Source organism: Aedes albopictus, chromosome 1 (genome assembly GCF_035046485.1).
Source record: "Aedes albopictus strain Foshan chromosome 1, AalbF5, whole genome shotgun sequence".
NCBI lineage: Eukaryota > Metazoa > Arthropoda > Insecta > Diptera > Culicidae > Aedes > Aedes albopictus.
Window position 1 is genome coordinate 19,189,168 of NC_085136.1, and position 19,774 is coordinate 19,208,941.

A 19,774-nucleotide genomic window follows, 5' to 3' on the forward strand; every position below is an offset into this window, starting at 1 on the left:
TCTGCAGCCTGGTTTACTGAGTTAAATTCGGATCAGAGCGCTGGCAGTTGGCGTCGTCATCAGCAGAGAAGAGCTTTGACCATTCCCTGGCTGTCATACATCGAGAAGTGGAAAAGCAACCCGCGCACCTGCATGTTATGAAAGTGACACGTGCAATCCGACCGTTTTTCACTTTACCTACGCCCACACGGACGCAGCAGAATCGTTCTCCTCGACGGACCGCAGCAGGCAAAGCGATGCGATGGTGGTGTGGATTCTCCAGAAGACGAGGAAAAAAAGCTGGCTGGAATTCCAATGGAGCCGCATGGTGGTTTTCGACGGGGCTGGTTTAGCCTCAATGGAGGAGATAAACTGGCGGACAATTGAGGTTCCAGCAGCACGGTTTCCAAGGCAACCGCATCGCCTGCTTGCCTGCGATGATGCGGATGATTGAAAGGCGTCTGGTTACTCCTTCCGGGAAAGAATCCCATCTAAGCAGGCAATTATGTTATATTATCTGTATCTCCGATCAGTAAGCGTTGGATTAATGTGGAATAAAAATGAGTTGCAATGAATCGTGAAGATTCTTTGCATGGAACCGAACCGATTAGAATGGGATTTGGATTGGATTTGGATTGGATTTGGATTGGATTTGGATTGGATTTGGATTGGATTTGGATTGGATTTGGATTGGATTTGGATTGGATTTGGATTGGATTCGGATTGGATTTGGATTGGATTTGGATTGGATTTGGATTGGATTTGGATTGGATTTGGATTGGATTTGGATTGGATTTGGATTGGATTTGGATTGGATTTGGATTGGATTTGGATTGGATTTGGATTGGATTTGGATTGGATTTGGATTGGATTTGGATTGGATTTGGATTGGATTTGGATTGGATTTGGATTGGATTTGGATTGGATTTGGATTGGATTTGGATTGGATTTGGATTGGATTTGGATTGGATTTGGATTGGATTTGGATTGGATTTGGATTGGATTTGGATTGGATTTTGATTGATTTTGGATTGGATTTAGATTGGACTTGGATTGGATTTGGATTGGATTTGGATTGGATTGGATTTGGATTGGATTTGGATTGGATTTGGATTGGATTTGGATTGGATTTGGATTGGATTTGAATTGGATTTGGATTGGATTTGGATTGGATTTTGATTGATTTTGGATTGGATTTAGATTGGACTTGGATTGGATTTGGATTGGATTTGGATTGGATTTGGATTGGATTTGGATTGGATTTGGATTGGATTTGGATTTGGATTTGGATTGGATTTGGATTGGATTTGGATTGGATTTGGATTGGATTTGGATTGGATTTGGATTGGATTTGGATTGGATTTGGATTGGATTTGGATTGGATTTGGATTGGATTTGGATTGGATTTGGATTGGATTTGGATTGGATTTGGATTGGATTTGGATTGGATTTGGATTGGATTTGGATTGGATTTGGATTGGATTTGGATTGGATTTGGATTGGATTTGGATTTAATTGGAATTGAATTGGATTTGGATTGGATTTGGATTGGATTTGGATTAGATTTGGATTTGGATTGGATTTGGATAAGATTTGGATTGGATTTGGATTGGATTTGGATTGGATTTGGATTGGATTTGGATTGGATTTGGATTGGATTTGGATTGGATTTGGATTGGATTTGGATTGGATTTGGATTGGATTTGGATTGGATTTGGATTGGATTTGGATTGGATTTGGATTGGATTTGGATTGGATTTGGATTGGATTTGGATTGGATTTGGATTGGATTTGGATTGGGTTTGGATTGGATTTGGATTGGATTTGGATTGGATTTGGATTGGATTTGGATTGGATTTGGATTGGATTTGGATTGGGTTTGGATTGGATTTGGATTGGATTTGGATTGGATTTGGATTGGATTTGGATTGGATTTGGATTGGATTTGGATTGGGTTTGGATTGGATTTGGATTGGATTTGGATTGGATTTGGATTGGATTTGGATTGGATTTGGATTGGATTTGGATTGGATTTGGATTGGTTTTGGATTGGTTTTGGATTGGATTTAGATTGGATTTGGATTGGATATGGATTGGATTTGGATTGGATTTGGATTGGATTTGGATTGGATTTGAATTGGATTTGGATTGGATTTGGATTGGATTCGGTTTGCATTTGGATTGGATTTGGACTGGATTTGGGTTGGATTTGGATTGGATTTGGATTGAATTTGGATTGGATTTGGATTTAATTGGAATTGAATTGGATTTGGATTGGATTTGGATTGGATTTGGATTAGATTTGGATTTGGATTGGATTTGGATTGGATTTGGATTGGATTTGGATTGGATTTGGATTGGATTTGGATTGGATTTGGATTGGATTTGGATTGGATTTGGATTGGATTTGGATTGGATTTGGATTGGATTTGGATTGGATTTGGATTGGATTTGGATTGGATTTGGATTGGATTTGGATTGGATTTGGATTGGATTTGGATTGGATTTGGATTGGATTTGGATTGGATTTGGATTGGATTTGGATTGGATTTGGATTGGATTTGGATTGGATTTGGATTGGATTTGGATTGGATTTGGATTGGATTTGGATTGGATTTGGATTGGATTGGATTTGGATTGGATTTGGATTGGATTTGGATTGAATTTGGATTGGGTTTGGATTGGATTTGGATTTGGATAGGATTTGGATTGGATTTGGATTGGATTTGGATTGGATTTGGATTTGGATTGGATTTGGGTTGGATTAGGATTGGATTTGGATTGGATTTTGGATTTCATTTGGATTGGAATTGAAGTTGTGAGAAAGTGAAAAAGTGAGAACTCAAGTTGTGAGAATTTAAGCTGTGCTAAATGGAATTGTGAGAATTGAGTTCGTAATAGTTGCAGTTGTGATAATGAAGTCGTGAGAACTGAAGTTGTGAAAAGTGAAAAAGTGAGAATTGAAGCTGTGAGAAATGGAGTTTTGAGAATCGAAGTTGTGAGAATTTATGTCGTGAGAAATGAAGTTGTGAGAATTGAAGTTGTGGTAGATGGTATTGTGAGAATTGAAATTGTGAGAAAAAAAATGAGAGTCGAAGTACAGACAAACAGACGTAACACTGGCGATTTATATTAACCATGCTTTTAACGATCGTTTTAATTGTTCATAGTTGTGGCTTTCACTACCAGAGGCGCTCACTTTGTTTTTCCGTGCGTTTGACGTTTCACACTAGCACCCAGCGATGGATTTTCACGAGAATTGTTCTCACAGTTAGAAAAAATCACCGACTTCAGTAATGTTTTACCGAAATCTCAACCGTTAAGTTTGTTTTACAGGAAAAAATCGGTAAAGGTAGCAACTTTTACCGAAATTCGTTAGAGTTTGACAGATAAACGATAACATTTTACCGAAATTTGGTATTTTTTTTACAGAAATTCGTTAAAAATCCATTACCGAACGCTCAGCTGTTGAGATTTCGGTAAAAATTACCGAACGCGATTAGCTGTGTAGGTGTTACGTCTGTCTGTCTGTGGTTGAAGTTTAAGAATCTTCGTTATGAAGTTGCTTGAGTTGATATTGTGATAATAAAGTCGTGAGAATTAAAGTTGTGAGAAGTGAAAAGTGAGAATTGAAGTTTCGAGAATTTATGCTGTAAAAAATGGAGTTGTGAGAATTGAAGTTGCGAAAATTAAGTCGTAAGATTAGAAGTTGTGAGAATAAAAGCTGTGAGAAATAGAGATTTGAGAATCGAAGTTGTGTGAGTTGATGTCGTGAGAAATGAAGTAGTGAGAATTGAAGTTGTGAGAATTTGAGCTGTGAGAAATGGACTTATGAGAATTGAGTTCGTAAGAGCTGAAGTTGTGAGAACGAACTCGTGAGAATTGAAGTTTTGAGAAATGAAAAAGTGAGAACTTAGGTCGTGAGAATTGAAGTTGTGAGAATTGAAGCTGTGAGAACTAGAGTTTTGATAATTGAAGTTGTGAGAATCTAAGTTGTACTAATTAAAGCTTTAAGAATCGAAGCTGAGAGAAGTAGAACTGTGACTTCATATATCAATGTGAGAATTGAGTGGAGATTTAGAAATAAATATGAAAACTGATTTTGAATTGAATTTTAAACCAAAATTGAATCTATAAACATAATATTTATTCTATTTTTACACTGGGAGCATTGTCATTAAGTGCTAATCGTTACACTTTTCTCTCTCTTTCAACAGGAAATTTCGGAAACGACCCCCAGGAGAGCAATCAAGGATCAGTCCCGCAGTGAATTTCGGTTTGTGTCAGTGTTGTAGAAGAAACAGTGTGTATCCTAGCAGAGCCTAGAGAAGTTCCATCGTTACGCGCGTGTGTTCCTCGTAGTACCTAATTGAATTAGCGACCCAACGACGTGACGCGACAGTGGTAGTGACGTCGTGTACGTGTGGTAGGCAAAGGATATCAACCCACTCCGGGCGGTCGTCGCAGCAGGCGTTGTAGTGAGAAAGGAGAACAAAATTTGGTGATAAATAGACACAGCCTAATAACAGTAGAAGGACCTCTGTAGAAGCAGCAAAGATGTCGGCCTGGAATTACCATCCATCACTGTCGGAAGAGGAACGAGATGAGTAAGTAATGGGTTTTGTTTTCTGTTTTTTTTTTCTGGGGGAGTAATGGTGTCCTATTTTTATTTTACGCCCCTTTCGGTGACACTTGGGTGGCGGAGAAAGTGAAAGGTCAAAGCAGTCTGTGCCGAAATTTGACGGTTTCGCTTTTATGGGGCGGAAGTCCAATATTAACTTTCAACGGGACTGATTAATTTCAATCGCAGTAGGCGACGTTTCTCGTTAAAGTTTGTTTGGCTCAATGGCTCGTTGCACTTTACGGAGCCGAACACAATGGAACGTATGTGCATCAGCACATGCTTTAGTTTCGAAACATTTCCTAAATCCTTAAAAATGTGCTAATTACAGTCACAGAGTGATACAGCCTAGTTGAATCCAGTAATCTGTTGATTGTTGACAAGGATATCAATAGGATCCACCCATCGATTCGTTAATGAACGGATTCTGCTAAAGTATAATATACTTTATGCCATTGAAATGCCTGATGGAACACGTGGCTCGAATTTTGATAAACCCGATATGTACATTGAATGAGAGAGAATGGTTTCCCATTTTCCCCATGTGAATCACGCGGTACACCTCGGTGTACGTGATTTATCCTCGATTCTCGGTGTTGCGTTTGTCCTATGTTCAAAAACCTGCTCCAAAGGGGTGGCGACAGTTTCTTGATTTTGCTTGTTTCCTTCCCTTTTCGTGATGCGTGATTAGTAACATTCACTTGAAAACTTGAAAGGCTCGTTGACGTCAGATGCGAGGTTCAGTTATAGTCAACTTTTTCTAGCAAGATGTTCTTCAACTCGATGTAAATCATGGTCACTGCGGTTGTATTCTCCGAACTAATTTCCTCATCAAGCTTAAGCATAGGATATCGATTGTTTTTTACTCGATGGTGGTCCTTTCGATATCGCGTAAGGAAGAGTTCACTGTATACCTAGCCAGCCGTGGCCGTCATTGCATGACGGTCGGTGGCCGATGACTAGCCTGTGTTGACCTGTACCCACTCACTACTGTTCGATGTTTGTAAATATTTAACCAGGATAATATGGTTGGGGCGTGGGCGATAGTGGCGTTAGCAGGATGTTTGTCTGCAAATACGCTGCCTCGTGTGCAGCATAGTTGTCCCATGTTCTATGGAAATCCCTATTAACATGGGATAACTATGCTGCTCACGGCAGTACGTTACCTCGATAAATAAACAGAGTGAATTCTTTAGTTTCCGACATAACATTTGCTCATCACAATCAAAGCGGTTTTCTTCCTGAACAATTTTGTCGAAGACGAAATTTTTCTATGCAGCTTGAGTCTTAACCTTTTGGGTATGGATATGGGTATCACGGCTCATATTAGCCCATCTTTCATGATGATCTGCACAAACTCAGGGACAATAGATAACTGCTCCGGCTTAGTCCAAGAACCTTACTTCGTAAGGGTAATTTCTGTCTAGGAAACCTTGTGAACCCGGTGTTTGCTATTTTCAGTAAAAATGAAATGTTAAACTCGCGTGTCATGCCTCGGGCATGTGTGCTTGTCAACAACGCAATAGTTGCTACACTCGTATCTGAATTAACCATCAAATAAGTGTAATCAGTTTCGTACCTTTTAATTCCGCCCTATGTCGCTTATCCTTTGACAGATACGCGTGTTTCGACTACCACCTGTAATCTTCCTCAGTGTCAGTTATCCACGTGGATAACTGACACTGAGGAAGATTACAAGTGGTAGTTGAAATACGCGTATCTGTCACAGGATAAGCGACATAGGGCGGAATTAAAAGGTACGAAACTGATTACACTCATTCGAAGAGGGTATTCTGCTTAGAGGGTTCGAAAAGTCGGTACAAGATTAACCATTAAAGATGTATGCGCTGTCACAATTGATGTATCTTTTGGAAACCTCAACCTATTGTTCGGTTTATTTACCGCATGATGAACCATCCCCAACGGAGGCTTTCAAACAAATCATCGCATACTGCAGTTCAAAAAGTCTTCTGCTGATTGTTAGCAGTATGCCTACTTTATTTTTTTCTAACTCATCATGAGTTTAATTTTCAATATCGTTATTAATCATAGCAAAAATGTTTTGCTATCCAATGTAATGCATATGATGGGATTTTCCCATTCAGAACGTGTCGTCTTATCAAAACGTGCTGAATCGGAGTGCACTACCATCAGTCAGTAGTAGGGCTAATATTACAAAGCTAGGAAAAACCCAACTGCAAACATGCTTTCGCGGCAACTAAGTATCACTACTCTACATACGTTAATGCCGGCACGACTCGCGCAATTTCGAAGAATACGGTAAAACTGCGCAATTTAAACCATGATGTCAGCCACGCAGTCGGCTCCTCGTTTTGGAGAACTCTAACAAAGTGTAGTCCAACCAAGAAAGAGCCTTGCTTCCTACAACCGCCGTTTCCTAGAAACGAAAACGATCTAGTAGGCTTTATAATATGTATTTATTTCAGTATCGTAATTGGAATTACAGCTGGCTCTCCACATCTCGATGCTAAAGGGAAAAGCGAGAAAGAGATTGAGACGGAGAACTGCTTATAGGGTGTCCCAGAAAGTATGGGCACAACTTTGTATAGCAAAAATACAATCATTTTCTTAACAAACAATATTTTTTATATTTTTGTAATATTATTCAGAGTATTTTAATTGATACCTGTGAAGAGTTTATACATTAAAAATGGTTTCTATATGCAGAATGATTAAAATGGAAAAACATCTTTTAAAACTTCTGCACAAACTACTTTTTTACGGTTTTGCCAAATATCCAAATTCGAAACATTTTTTTCGAATTTTTTTCACATGATACATTCGAAAACATGTTTCCTCAGATGGTTGATTGAAATTTTTTATAAAAATATGTTTTGATTGTGCGTACGGGTAAATCATATTTTTGAGAAAACTGAAAAATTCGCCTTTTCTATTTCTGGATTAGATATGCCCACAGACATTCGAGTTTTAAAACCTGTTTTGACGAGAATAAAAACAATTCAATCTACACTTCATAAAGCTGGAGCATTTATTAAACTTATAGTGAAATTAAAATGTAATTTTCTGCATTTTGTGATATATATTCACAAGCTTGTTTTCAACTATTAGAAAAACGGGTTGTCAAAAATATCGATTTTGGTGTTTCAATTCATATTTCAGGTTCAAAAGTATATGTTTTCAATTCGAACTTAGGGTTGTATAGTAGATACGCATGTAGAAATACACGGATATATTTTTTGAAATTTTTATCGAGCTGAATTTCATGCGTAGAAAACAATTTGTTAAGCGATGTTGTTGAAAAATATAGCAATTTGTGCAGACGCTTTAAAAGGTCTTTCAGGAAATGTTCTACCGCATTCAAACAAAGTGTGAAATGCAAATTTTAATGATTGGCATTTGATGTTGACATATTAAGGCAGGATATGTGTGAAAATAAAGTTTGTTTATGCATCTATTCCTAAATGGCAGAGCTGCAAAGTTGTGCCCATACTTTCTGGGACACCCTATAGAAGAGTGCATTCATCAGTGACTTGGACAAACGATAAACTAACCAGAGGCGTTAGGAACATGGGGTCAAATATTTGACTAGAAATGAACGAAAGGAGCAAACATCTGGTTTGACTCGATCGAATTTTCAGTATGATTCCTTTGGTCGAATATTTGGCTCTGTGTACTTGCGGCTCAAGTAGCTAAGCCTCTTGTTAAGGTGAAATGGGAGCGTGGTGAAACTTAGCTCCGGAATTCGCCAGAATTTTACCAAGGAATTTGCCTCTCAGAAATTATCTGGAATTCCACTCAGGAATTCACCAGGCTTCCTTTCAGGAATTCACTAGAATTTCTTTCAGGATTTCACCAGAACTTCTCTCAGTAATTCACAGGAATTTTGTTTAAGAGTTCACCGGAATCCCTCTCAGGATTTCGTCGGAATTCCTCTCTGGAATTTGCCTGGATTCCTCTCTAAGGTATTCGCAGAAATTCCTTTCAGGAATTCGATAGAATGTTTCTCACGAATTCGCAGGAATTTTTTACGTAATTTGCATTCTTTTCTTTTCTTTTCTTTTCCACCTCAGAAACTCACCGGAATTCCTATAATGAATTCATCGGACTTCCTTTCCAGAGTTCACCAGAATTGCTCTAAAGAATTTACCTAAATTTTACTCAGGAGTTCATCTGAATTCCTCTCGTGAATTCACAGGAATTTACCGAAATTCTTCTGAGTAAGCACTGTTATTTCTCTCAGGAATGCACTTGTAGTTCTATCTGGGATTCGCCGCAATCCTTCTCAAGAATTCACTGGAATCCCTTCAGGAATTCATCGAAATTACTCTCAGGAACTCATCGGCATTCCTCGCTGGAGTTCACCTGAATTCTTCGTGGGATTCATTGAAATTCCTCACAGGAATTTACAGAATTTCTCTCAGGAATTCAACGGAACTTCTTTTAGAAATTGAATGAAATTCGTCCTAGAAATTCACAAGAATTGCTTTCATAAATTCATCGGTATTTCGTCCCAGAAGTTCACCAGAATTTCTCTCATGAATTCACCTCAATTACTAACAGAAATTCATCGAAGTTCCACTCAAGTCTTCTTCGGGATTTCTCTAATGTATTCACCTAAATTTCTCTTATGATTTGCTCCTCTCGTTTGAATTCCACAAAGGAATTCATTTTAATTTCACTTAAGAACTCTGGTGAGTTTAGTGGTGTTCAGTTTGGATCATAGAATGTTACAGTTTATTACAACCAATGGAAAATCAAGAGGCATTATAAGATACTTTCAAGATCATCTGTATCATCCCAACTATTTTGAAAGTCTGATCTGCAGCCATAAAACCTACTGTTTTAGTTATATAGAGTTGCGTTGCATATATCCTGGAAGCGCAGCACAACATGGTTTTCCGACAAATCTAATTAAATTGATACGTGTACTGGGTAGTACGCAGATCGCAAGAAGTTTCTTGGGCTATCTTGATGTGTGGAAAATTCAGGCAAGGAATCGCTGAATAAATGATCAAGCGTTGCTTTATTCCGGATCCTAGTACGGAGCTGAAACGAAACGTTAAATTTCTTGACCATTCCGGTCACGGAAAAATAATGCACTGAACGAAAATTACTTGAGCAATTCCGTTTTAAGTGCATACATAACGCTGGATGGACAGACGAAGGGTCTACCTCGTTTATGACCCTGGATACTTTGAAGCAGAGTGATGCTCTTTCAAATTTACATTGCACTCGAAGGAGCAGTTAGAAGATTTTGTGTGCAAAGGAATGGCACTAACATCACACGATTGCGCATATATGCTTCTCAGCTTTGCGGACGATATTGATCTTATCGGCATCGATCGTAGAGCAGTTATGGAAGCTTATGCTCCTTTGAAAGGGAGACCCCATGGATAAATTTGACGATTAACTCGACCAAGACTAAGTACATGGTTGCGGGTAGGGATAGAGGCATGCCTAGTGCTGAGGTAATGATTGATGGGGATGTGTTTGAAGTTGTTGGGACAATGACGGCGAAGATCTTCATCGTAACATCCCCCCAAAGGGGTGATACACAAATTATGTCATGCAAAAATCGTTTATTTTCAACCCCCCTCCCCCCCCCCCTATGTCACACTTTTTTATGGGACCTCAATATTTTTTTTGTATGGGTTGTCACGTTTTGCAATCCCCCCCCCCCCCCCTCCCCCCCTCCAACCCGTGAATCTGGATGGATTCTTGGATCCTCTCTGGAGCCACCATGTAGAATGCCGTTGGGTTTACTGCTATATACGATGATTTTAGAGTCGTTCTTTGCTGTGATTATTGTTGTGAATGTGATGCTGTGCGTACTTCTAGCGCTTGACGAACTCGCCCATCTCATCCTGGTACTGTTTTTCTTACAGTCAACGGATTCACTGATTTCGCGGGTTCTGGCCGAATGCCGTTTGGACGAAAAATTAATGATGAACTCATGTGAGCAATGAGCATGCTGTTCTTCACATCAGTAAAACTTGAAAGAACAGCCTATGACTCAAAGAAGGATAAATCTCTGACAAAAAAATCAATGTTTCACCGCCAATTGACTTTTCAATGGTAAAACTAGAAAGAATAGCCTATGATTAAAAGAATAAAACATTTCTGATGATCATAGTGGCAGTTAGAATGTAACCCGGAGTTCGTCTTTACCTCTGTAATTATTTGATCATAGTTCGGTCCAGGGTTCCTGATTTCCACTTTTCATCTTCTTCCACACTCGAATACAGTCAGCAGCGAACGGTTGTCGCTTTAGTTTGTGTGTATGCTTGTCAGTGACTGCAGCAAACTCCGGCGAACGGTGGGAAGCCACACTTGGAAATTACTCATTCGTCCACATTCGCATCGCAAGTGATCGAGCGGTGATGCGATTCGTGAGTGATACGATTGATGTTGTGCTTGCGAATTTTTGATGTTTTCGAATTATTTTCTTTGCTAATCTAGCATTTCAACAACAATACAGTGAACATGTATGCATCACATGCAGAAATTCTTTTCTACGTATGATAATAGCCACTTCGATCGCTCATCAGCATTATTTACCATTTGCCATTCATTCATTCGCGTGCGATCCAAACTGTAACGAACGGCAACGAATATCCATGTCAACCAACTTGCGTATCGCCTTTCAACTGGTGATGGGTTTGCGTGTTTGATCACGACTATCCGTTTGCTGCATCTTTTTCGATTCGCTTCAGCAAAGAGGAGTGAATATGAATGGAGTGAGGCGAATATACCGATCCTTGGTTCGGTCAAACGGCATTCGGCCCAACGATCCTTTCGTTGGCATTCGGCCAAATGGCCTGACACCGATTTCGTGCTATTCCTCCAACCATCAAATTGAGATCCTCCACACTCAGATCCCGATGGTTGGAGCATATTCTTTCACGCATCTAAATATGCCAGAACTCATCGGTGATCGATTGCACTACATAATTCGTAACTATTCCGTAGGAGCTGTGGTGTCGGTTTTGCTGACAGTATTTTGAGCCTCGAATTACTCAACAGAAAATGGTCAGGTGTTTGTGTTAGGTGGTACTTGATCTGAAAATAATCATGTTTGAGAATCAAAATCTCTCTTTCTGTCGATTCGATTGTGGCGGATTTTTGGCTGCAACCTTAAAATAACTAGAATTTTAGCTAGTATTATAAATCATCATACATTCAAATGTTTACATCTACTTTTCAGATTCAAGTAAGTATAAAGACACTTTTTGTATGGAAATAGTGTCTTTATATTTATTTGAATTTGAAAAGTAAATGTAAACATTTACACGGATGATGATGATTTATAATACTTGCTAAAATTCTAGTTATTTTGAGGTTGCAGCCAAAATTCCATCACAATCGAATCGCTAGAAACAGAGATTTTGAACCTCAAACATGATTATTTTGTATGGAAATCATCTAGGTATATGGGTATCGGGTTTGATGAGTAGAACTCAAAAAAACGATATTCGACGCCATTATGAAATCCAGGATGATGCACCATTATCCAAGATGGCGGCCACGGAATGGTAGTTTCAGCTATGTTACCATACAATATGGGTATCTATCGATCGAGCTGAATGAGTAGAAGGATAGGGGATAGAGTGAAGGATAGGATACAGGGTGGTAGAGGGAAAAGTAGTGGGTAAGTGTAGACGGTAGGGTAGATGGTAGGGTAGACGGTAGGGTTGAAGGTCAGTACAGAGCGTAGGATAGAGGGTTGTGATAGAGGGCTGGGAAGACGGTATGATAGAGGGTAGAGAGTTGGGTGAAGAAATGAGATAAATTCTTTCCTAAATTTCTTCAGGCATTCCTCTCGAGAATCTTCCCAGGATTTCTGCAGATGTTCCTGCCGGAAGTGCAGTAGGAATTGCCCCTGAGATCTCTTCAGGAATATCTGCAGGTATTGCTTTAGAAATCCTGAAACGATTCATTTAGTTATTATATTCGGCATTCCTTCAGCGATCGAACTTTACGAAATTCCTGCTGTTATTCCATTAGGGATTCCTCCCGTGAAGGAATATGAAAGAATATAAATTTATGCCAAGATTTATTCTTAGATTTTTGGGTATTCGTGCCGGAATATAAGAGATAGAATTCTTTCAAAAATTCTTCCCGAATTCTTCTAGGGATTTCTTCAATAATTCCTTCTGAGATTTCTTATATGGCTTCAGGGTGTCCTGCTGAACTTCAATCCGAGATTCCTCTAAGGATTCCATCAGATATTCTCTACGGGATTCCTTATGAGGAGTGTTCCGGGGATTTTCAAGAAGTCTCACCAAGGGATTTTAGGGATGTTCCAAGGGTATTCTTGTAGATTTCAGAAGCGTTCCAGGAGGGTTCAAGAGGGGTGTTCCAGGATGTTTTGTTACAAATGAAAAAAAATAGAACGGTTCCTGTCCCACGTTGGATGCCTTATGACGACAACAATAATGGAACCCAATAAATGCTCTATTTTATTTTACATTACGAAAAATGAATAGAACATTACAAATGCACAATAAAATATAACATCACGAATTCACAATTGCAATACAAAAAAAATGTTCCCGGTTGCCCAAGTTAGTATCAACTGTATATGTTTCAGGTGCATCAGCCTCTGGAATTGTGTTTTGCATGGCGAACTTTTTGTTAACAATCTTTTATCCTAATTGGTCTACTCCGAATTGTGTTTCAATGCAAGACGGCTGCATTCCTCCTGCGCTATAGAAGAGCCCTATATACAGGGGATAGACAAAATGATCGGGACAAGCAAAATTTTCACTTTTCAAAAAATGTTCAACTAGCTGTAACTTTTCGAAAAGTGCGTCAAATATTCTCAAATTTTTACTGTAAGTGCATCAAATAGTTGTGCATCAGTGGTTCAAATTTGAAAAAGATCGTGTCATTCTCCACGAAGTAATAAAGTTTCTGAAAAAAAGGTAAAATTATCCGATAGCCAGCTTTGAGCTGTTATATCGCCGGATTCAATGAATCGATTGAAATTAAATTTTGACCATTTATGACGTATATAATGAACTCTGGAAAACATTTGACTTATGTTGAAATTTTTAACAAGAGACAAAATTATAGCGATTTTAATTTTTCACGATTTTTTAGTAAATTGGTCTATTTTTAATATGCATTCTAAAACATTTTCGATTTATTTGTGGCTATGTTGTTACTCTCCTCCAAAACACATTTATATAAGTCAACTAGCTGTCCCGGCAAACATCGTACTGCCTGCCTACTGTGTTTTTGACGTTCAGCTCGATAGGGACGTTCCTTGCAAGGTCATTTGTATGGGAGCCCCCCGTTCCAGAGACCGGAGAGATCCTACACCAAGCTAAGAACCTTCCCCGGCCCCGACAGCACCCACATACAAAATTTCATACCGATCGGTCCAGTAGTTTCCGATTCCATAGCGGTCAGACAGACAGACAGACAGACAGACAGACAAAATTCATTTATATATATATATATATATATAGATTAGAGGGAAATTAAATGAACTATAATTTGCATCTTGAATTTTGAAACGATGTTGATATTTTGGAAAATTTGGTGTTTTATTAGAAAAATAATCTAATCGTTATAATTTTCTTCCGTGTTAAAAATATTAAGTTTAGTCAATGGTTTTTCATAGCTCACTATATAAGACATAAATTGTCAAATTTTCATTTCAATCGATTCATTGAATCCGGAGATAACAGCTCAAAGTTGGCTATCGGATAATTTTATCTTTTTCAAGAATCTTTATAACTTCGTGGAGAATGGTCCGATCTTTTCTAATTTTGAACCACTGATACACATCTAATTGATGAACTTACAGTATAAATTTAAGAATATTTGATGCACTTTACAGCTAGTTGAACACTTTTTGAAAAGTGAAAATTTTGCCTGTCTCGATCATTTTGTCTATTCCCATGTACACTGAAATAAATTTTGTTGTTGTTTCCACCGAATCCATGGTAAAATTAAGAACTGTACCAACAATTTTCAACCGAATGCAAAATTCTGTTAATTGTACTGAAACATTGTCAATATTACCATGCGTGAAGTACCATTGACTAAAAACATTCTTGATGTTACTATTTTGACATTGTATTTTTGACCATGTTTATCTAAGACGCGCAACATTCAAGTCTACATGGTCGAAATTACAATGCCCAAATAGTAGAACCAAGAATGTTTTTAGTCAACAGTAATACACGCATGGTAATATTGACAATGTTTCAGTACAATTAACAGAATTTTGCATTCGGTTGAAAATTGTTGGTACAGTTCTTAATTCTACCATGGATTCGGTGGAAACGACAACAAAATTTATTTCAGTGTAGTTATTTCAGGCCGAACATTTCAATAGGTCCTATCTGCATTTGAGAGGCTCTCTTTGTTCACGTTCTCTTTCAATTATTGCCAAGAAATGGTACACTTTTCAACAATTTTTGCAGTACAAATCAAAAGACGATTGTTTTGACTATCGTTCAATGCAAGGAGACAATCATAATACAAATAAACAGCTGAGATATTAACGAAAGAGAGGGAAACCATAGAGAGCCTCTCTTCTGCAGATAGGACCTTTAGACATGTTTGGCCTAATTTATGCAACAAGTTGCAAAATGATGATTTTTCCAGCACGAGTTATACAGTTGGATAAATACAACAAGTACTGAAAAAATCGAGTTTTGCAACGAGTTGCATACAAAGTTTTTTGTAATTACGGAAAACACCAATCGATTATCACCTTTACTTGCTAACCAAACACATTATGAGAAAACAGGCAAGTGGGCTTTCACGTGCATTAGCTTGTAATCTGATCAAGTAGGTGTTTCAGTAGGCCGACAGACCAGGACAGACCGTGATGACTGTCACAAATTTTCAAGCTCCCGGCCAGTTCGGTCTGGTACTTTGCTTTCAAGTTTTGCAAGAAATAACATCATAAGTGAACTGTAGGACGTGTCTGAGCATAAAAGGAATAGAATTCCGGCAGACTCATATAATTTACAGTGGAAAAGGGTGTCAAAGATTCATCAAATTGGCCATTCATACAACAGTGCCGAAAAGTAGTCACTGCACTGTTCATGAATACACATGCAAAGATTTCCACTTCATTCTAAATCAATCCGTGAAGAAAAATATTACTGCCTCGCCTCCGCTCGCCTTTAGAATATCACTGGGTTTCAGCCAACCGCGAGCACTGATTCCATTTGGTGCAGTGCGTAAACATCACACGAGAAGTACCAAAACAAATTTATCACGGCAATCTCACTGTTCGATTCCCGATCATCACCTAAATAAAAATCGCCGTGAAAGTAAACAATGATTCACGCAATCGTAGCTGAACTTGACAGTGTCCGACAAGTGCCCGCAGGGGTGTGCTTTTTTCCTGTCGATAAAGTAGATTTGTGAAATATTTCCGTTTTGTTTTTATTATTCACCGTATTATAAGGTTGATGATATAATGATTATAACATGTATAATTCTCCAAAATTTTTGTTCGACAAAACATTTTTGAATGGTAACGAATCTTAACAATCCATTCGGTGTATCATCAAAGTTCCAAAAAATATAACTGCTATCGTCGGAGTGATTTGTCTTATCATCGATGTATAATCCACTTTATGATAGCATGAATCGTAACTAAACCATACGCTGTACAATTGATGTATGATACCGTTTTATTCGGGATTATTTCGATTATGATGCGACGAAAGAAGATCATTTCGAAACAAACAAAAGCAACGAAGCAGAGAAAATTACTTGTTACAACTTTTAATGGAAACGATTTGTTTTGGCTTAGTTAAATCACTGAGAAACAGACGTAACACTTAGAACATATTTCATTGAAAAACGTCGTCACAAAAGCGTAACCGTCTAATGCCAAACGTACTGTGGTTGGCCGGGCCATCATTAGGTGGCTTTAGGGAGCAAACGTCACACAGGAGTAAAAACGATGTTAGCGCCGCGCCGCGAGTGGTCAATTGGTCAACCACCGTTAATTTGAATCAACCGTTAAACAGGTGATCGATGAGAAGCGGTAGGAGTGACGTCTGTTTCTCTTGTATAGAAACCGTGAAATTATACACGGAAAAATAAATTAAAACGAAAATTACAGTAATAACTGCTCAACAATTGGGAAATTATATTAAATGTGTTTAAAATTATATTAGAATCAATTATATTAATACCTAAGTTCAAATTACTAGCGAAGGAATGTCGTCATACAGCTGTTTCAGACTTCAAGGTCAATCTTCCTTCATCACCATATGTGATATAATGAAGCTTATCCCAAGTACTGTTTGACGAGTTCGTTCTCCAAACACACGTGATTCACTCACTCGAGGATCGCACATGCGTCATTCGCTCACACCGGGGGATTCGAACAAGGCGGCTTGCTCAATCCTCGAGGATGTGAGCATTCTGAGTTTGCGTAAAAGTACTCGCTCTCTCCCTCCTCTCTGCATAAATTTAAGACTTCATTTAAATGTTGCTTTATACCTATAAGTAGCTACCTAATTGGGATTTGAAGATTTGAGAAGAAATTTTACAGAAACAGAACAAAAAAGAGGTACACCCTTAAATGAAACAACACAGCGCACGAGTAACTTTCACGCAGCGAGCAAAAAGACAAAAGAATTTTCACGCAGATTTGTGTAACACCGGATCAGCACATTTTTTGTGTTGATCCGGTGTTACACAAATCTGCGTAAAAATTCTTTTGTCTTTTCGGTCGCTGCGTGAAAGTTACTCGTTGCGCTGTGTACATCGAGTTCTGCGTGTAATGAAATTTAAACGGATAATTAAAGAGGAGAGTCCGAGAGAGTGCAAGAGAAGGCGCACTATATGCACGGATAAAACAATGTACACATCGCTCGATTACCTTTTTTTACACACGTGCGTTATTCGCTCGCATTCATGAAATGTTTTCCACTCATTTTCATCACTGTGTGAAAAATTCCAGACCAACAAAAAGGTCGCATCAAGATTTTATAAACAAACACGTTTCTGTCGACTTGAGGCCTTTTGAACTCCACCCACACACCTCACCACCACTAATAGAAAGCGCAAACATCAAGCTTTCTGTTAATGGTGGTGAGACGCGTGGGTGAATCCCAGAAGGCCCTACACACCAAAATTTTTGAAATGCTTCCAGCACGCCAAAAATCAGCAAAGAAATTGCTGAATTTTAGCAACATTTTTGCTGAATTTCAGCACAACTTTGCTGATCAACTGTCAAAATTGCTGGATGGTTCAGCAAGTTGAAAATTAATTGCTGATACTCAGTAATTTGTATTGCTGAATGTAATCAGCACGCCAAAAATCAGCAAAGTTTGCTGAATACCAGCAAAAATATTTTGCAGTGTAAGTCGACAGAAACGTGTTTGTTTACGCAATGTTGATGCGGCCTTTTCAATTATTGGTCTTGAATTATTAATCGAGCGATGTGTACATTGTATTATCCGTGCATAGAGTAAGCCTTCTCTTGTACTCTCTCGGACTCTCCTCTTTAATTCTGCATTGAGCTTTCTTCAAGAACCTTCTCTTAAGGGCGGACGGGACGGTCGAGGAAATATCCGCCATGCTCTGTTTCTACTAAGATGGTAATCTCAGATTCTACACTCAGCGAAATAACCTTAAGATTTCCATAAGGCCCAACTTATGAAACGGCCTTTAAATAATTCATAATGATTCGGATGAATTTCATAAGGTCACTCTATGATGTAAAATCGTCTCACAGCTTGGCTTTTATTCATGTTTAGCAACATGGAATTCTCAAGCGTCGGTAGCCGTGTGGATAAAACACGGGCTCGGTGATCCCGACGTCCATGGATCGGATCCAGTCTGCATCATTTAGAGATTTTTTTTTGTTCTTTTCATAAGTCTATCTTATGAAATTTATATAGCAAATTTTCATAAGGTATTTCGATGAACTTCGCTAGTTTTTTTCGCTGAGTGTACTTCATATAATGGAACAAAACGTGTAATATACATACGTTGCTAGGGTGAATCAAAACGCTAAGCCTACTGTGTTGTGTTCGCTGCCTCTCTCGCTGTCGTCCGTCGATGAAATACACACTCCCGATTCTACCGCCAACAAAAGCGTCGGAATTTTCTTCTCTCTCCGAATGGTGTTGTTGTTGTTGGTTGCTCTGTATAGATCCACATCCACATGTTTTTGAAACATTCTTTCAATCTCTTTATAACATCGCGCCGTCGTTCATTTGTCATCACACTCGCGCGCCAGCTCTCGCGAGCGCTGCTGATGTTTGTCGTTCTTTCGCGCTTTAAAGCTTAAACTAGCTGTTTTTAATCGCTCCGCTCTGCCTACTGCGGCGCCTCACCACGTCTCGTGTCGTGTCGCCTATGTTTCTACCCTCCAATCACTATGGGAAAATCCCGTACGAGAAGGCGGACACAAATATTCGTCTATCAATTAATATTTCCTAGAATAAGTATTTGCCACGGATAAAAGGCATATGGATTGCTCTTGAGCTGGATTTTTAAAACTTCAGCTGAATAAACCGTTATTCAGCTATCATTGTTAGTTGGGAAGTCTATTCCTCTATTTTGTCCACCTGATTTCCGATAGTGAATTCGCCCGGTCTCCGGTGATAGTTTTTCATTTGCGCGAGGGTTCCTGTACGAACCCCATACCTACCTCAACCCACCGTGGATTGCCGTTGCCGGCTTGGGGTGCCTTGCCTAGTCGCGTTTGTGAGCGAGCACACCGCCGGTACGCGCGAGGAGGAGAGCCTTCGCCTTGCCTCGCATCGAGCAGGCAACCAGCCAGCAGCAGCAGCGGGCGAAATAAAACAAGACGCCATCGGGAAGCCTGTCCGCTAGTCTGGTTTGTGCGGTCCTCCGATGTGGATGGAAGTTTTCTGAACGTTTTTCCTGTGCCGAAATTCGTGTGCGAGCGCGTGTGCTTCCGGGCCTACTTTGATTCGCATTTCGTCTTTTATCGTGATTGCGCCGCTGTTCGATTGTGAAAATCGTCGTGCTATCAGAGCGTCACAACCGGAAGCGCCTACTGTGTGCGGGATTGGCGAGTTTTGAAAACATCTAGGTTAGATTGGCCGGCCGATTGGTGGAGCAGCGCATCCAAGAAGGCTATGAATCTGTTTGCGAAACCAGCAGCGGGTGTCTGTCTATTTAGAAAAACATTGTGTGACGTTGTCGTTTATAGCAAGAAGAGCGCGCAGTTTC

The 19,774-nt window shown here is 39.2% G+C and overlaps 1 protein-coding gene across 3 annotated transcripts in view; it reads left to right on the top strand.

Moving 5' to 3' along the window:
* The window catches only part of LOC109433624 (uridine phosphorylase 1), a 115,239-nt gene that overhangs the window by 27,521 nt on the left and 67,944 nt on the right, over window positions 1–19,774 (top strand). For 2 of the 3 annotated variants that reach the window (XM_062844155.1, XM_019710063.3), the window contains exon 1: window positions 19,396–19,634. Coding sequence is in view for 1 of the 3 variants with exons in the window: in XM_019710064.3 (XP_019565609.1) it covers window positions 4,537–4,586 (50 nt within the window). In the remaining 2 variants the exon portion in view is untranslated. Of the gene's footprint in view, window positions 1–4,196; window positions 4,587–19,395; window positions 19,635–19,774 lie in introns of those variants that run through there. The other variant, XM_019710064.3, reaches the window with a different exon arrangement.